Source organism: Plectropomus leopardus, unplaced genomic scaffold, assembly GCF_008729295.1.
Source record: "Plectropomus leopardus isolate mb unplaced genomic scaffold, YSFRI_Pleo_2.0 unplaced_scaffold10659, whole genome shotgun sequence".
Lineage (NCBI taxonomy): Eukaryota > Metazoa > Chordata > Actinopteri > Perciformes > Serranidae > Plectropomus > Plectropomus leopardus.
In genome coordinates, this window is record NW_024611239.1 from 1 (window position 1) to 1,119 (window position 1,119).

Below are 1,119 nucleotides of genomic sequence, written 5' to 3' on the forward strand. Positions count from 1 at the left end.
GTTTATAAACGTCACATGGCATGAGGGGGAGGGGCTGCTCCGCCAACACGGACTCGTAGGGGGGCGCCGCCTCCAGCGGGAAGGAGATGGATGCGATGTGCTCGTGCTCCTGTAGTCCCAGCGGGTAGTGGGAGGGGGAGAACCAGGCGCCGCTGACCGAGGTCTCTCCGCAGTACGGCGAAGGATCCAGACCGGAGTGCTCGGGCTGCTCCTCCTGCTCCGCCCCTCTCTGACACGGGTCCAACAGGGAGTACGGAGGAGGGTCATCTGTCGGGATGTAGATCTGAGTCGAACCTGGTCCAACACACTCATCGTAACTATGGAGACAGGAACAAAAAGGCAAAGTCAGAACTGCGGTCGAAATCATTTTGTTCCCTCTGGCTCGAATGTTGGCGTGCAGCTCAGGCAGCACGAGCAAATGTTGGTATTTCACTTTTCTGCAAACCAGGAATCTGTTACGTTTCATGCTGGGGTCAGGCGATAAATCATTTTCATCGATTTGATGTATATTTGTGGTTTAGGAAGATTTAAAAATGAAAATCTACATTTTGTCTTTAACCTCCTCCGCTGCTCTCTCTGAGCTTCTGTAGTTCACGCTGGGAGGCGGCAGTATTAAAGCTGTACGGAAAAAGCAAAAGTTCAGCTCTTTTTCATTCCAAAGTCCTCAAAACCCACATCTTTGCATGAGACTGGTGAAGATCGAAAGCCACCAAACCACAAATCACCATTTTATGATCCCAGCGTGTCTCGTAAAGATGCCGCAGGGTGCCTCCGGGGTCGATATCGCACACAGAAATATGTGACAGAGTGTGTGTAAATGAGAGCGAGCTGCACACCAGCTGACACGAAAAAACAGTCAAAACTCGCCCAACGAATTCCTGAAGACGTCTCTGCTTTTCTTCTATAGATGTTCACACGGCTGATTACGTGTACGGCAGATTTCAGCCGTGTGTAAACAGAGAGGAGATCAACAGACTACAGAGTTTAGAGTTTATTTGCTTTAAACCAGTTGACTGAAATGCACCTAATTCACATTTTAAACCTTTTAAAAGGTTTAAAGAATCTTCGTGTATCATGGCGATAACACCGCAAATCAGTTCAACTTAATGTCAATTTTTT

The 1,119-nt window shown here is 48.2% G+C and overlaps 1 protein-coding gene across 1 annotated transcript; it reads right to left on the minus strand.

The window, feature by feature from the left end:
* Positions 1-6: 6 nt before the first annotated feature.
* Positions 7-466, minus strand: bean1 (brain expressed, associated with NEDD4, 1; the record flags this gene model as incomplete). The annotated part of the gene is made up of 1 exon (XM_042513580.1): positions 7-466. A coding segment is annotated over exon 1 (460 nt), but the record flags the coding sequence as incomplete, so codon positions are not given.
* Between the last annotated feature and the right edge of the window lie 653 nt (positions 467-1,119).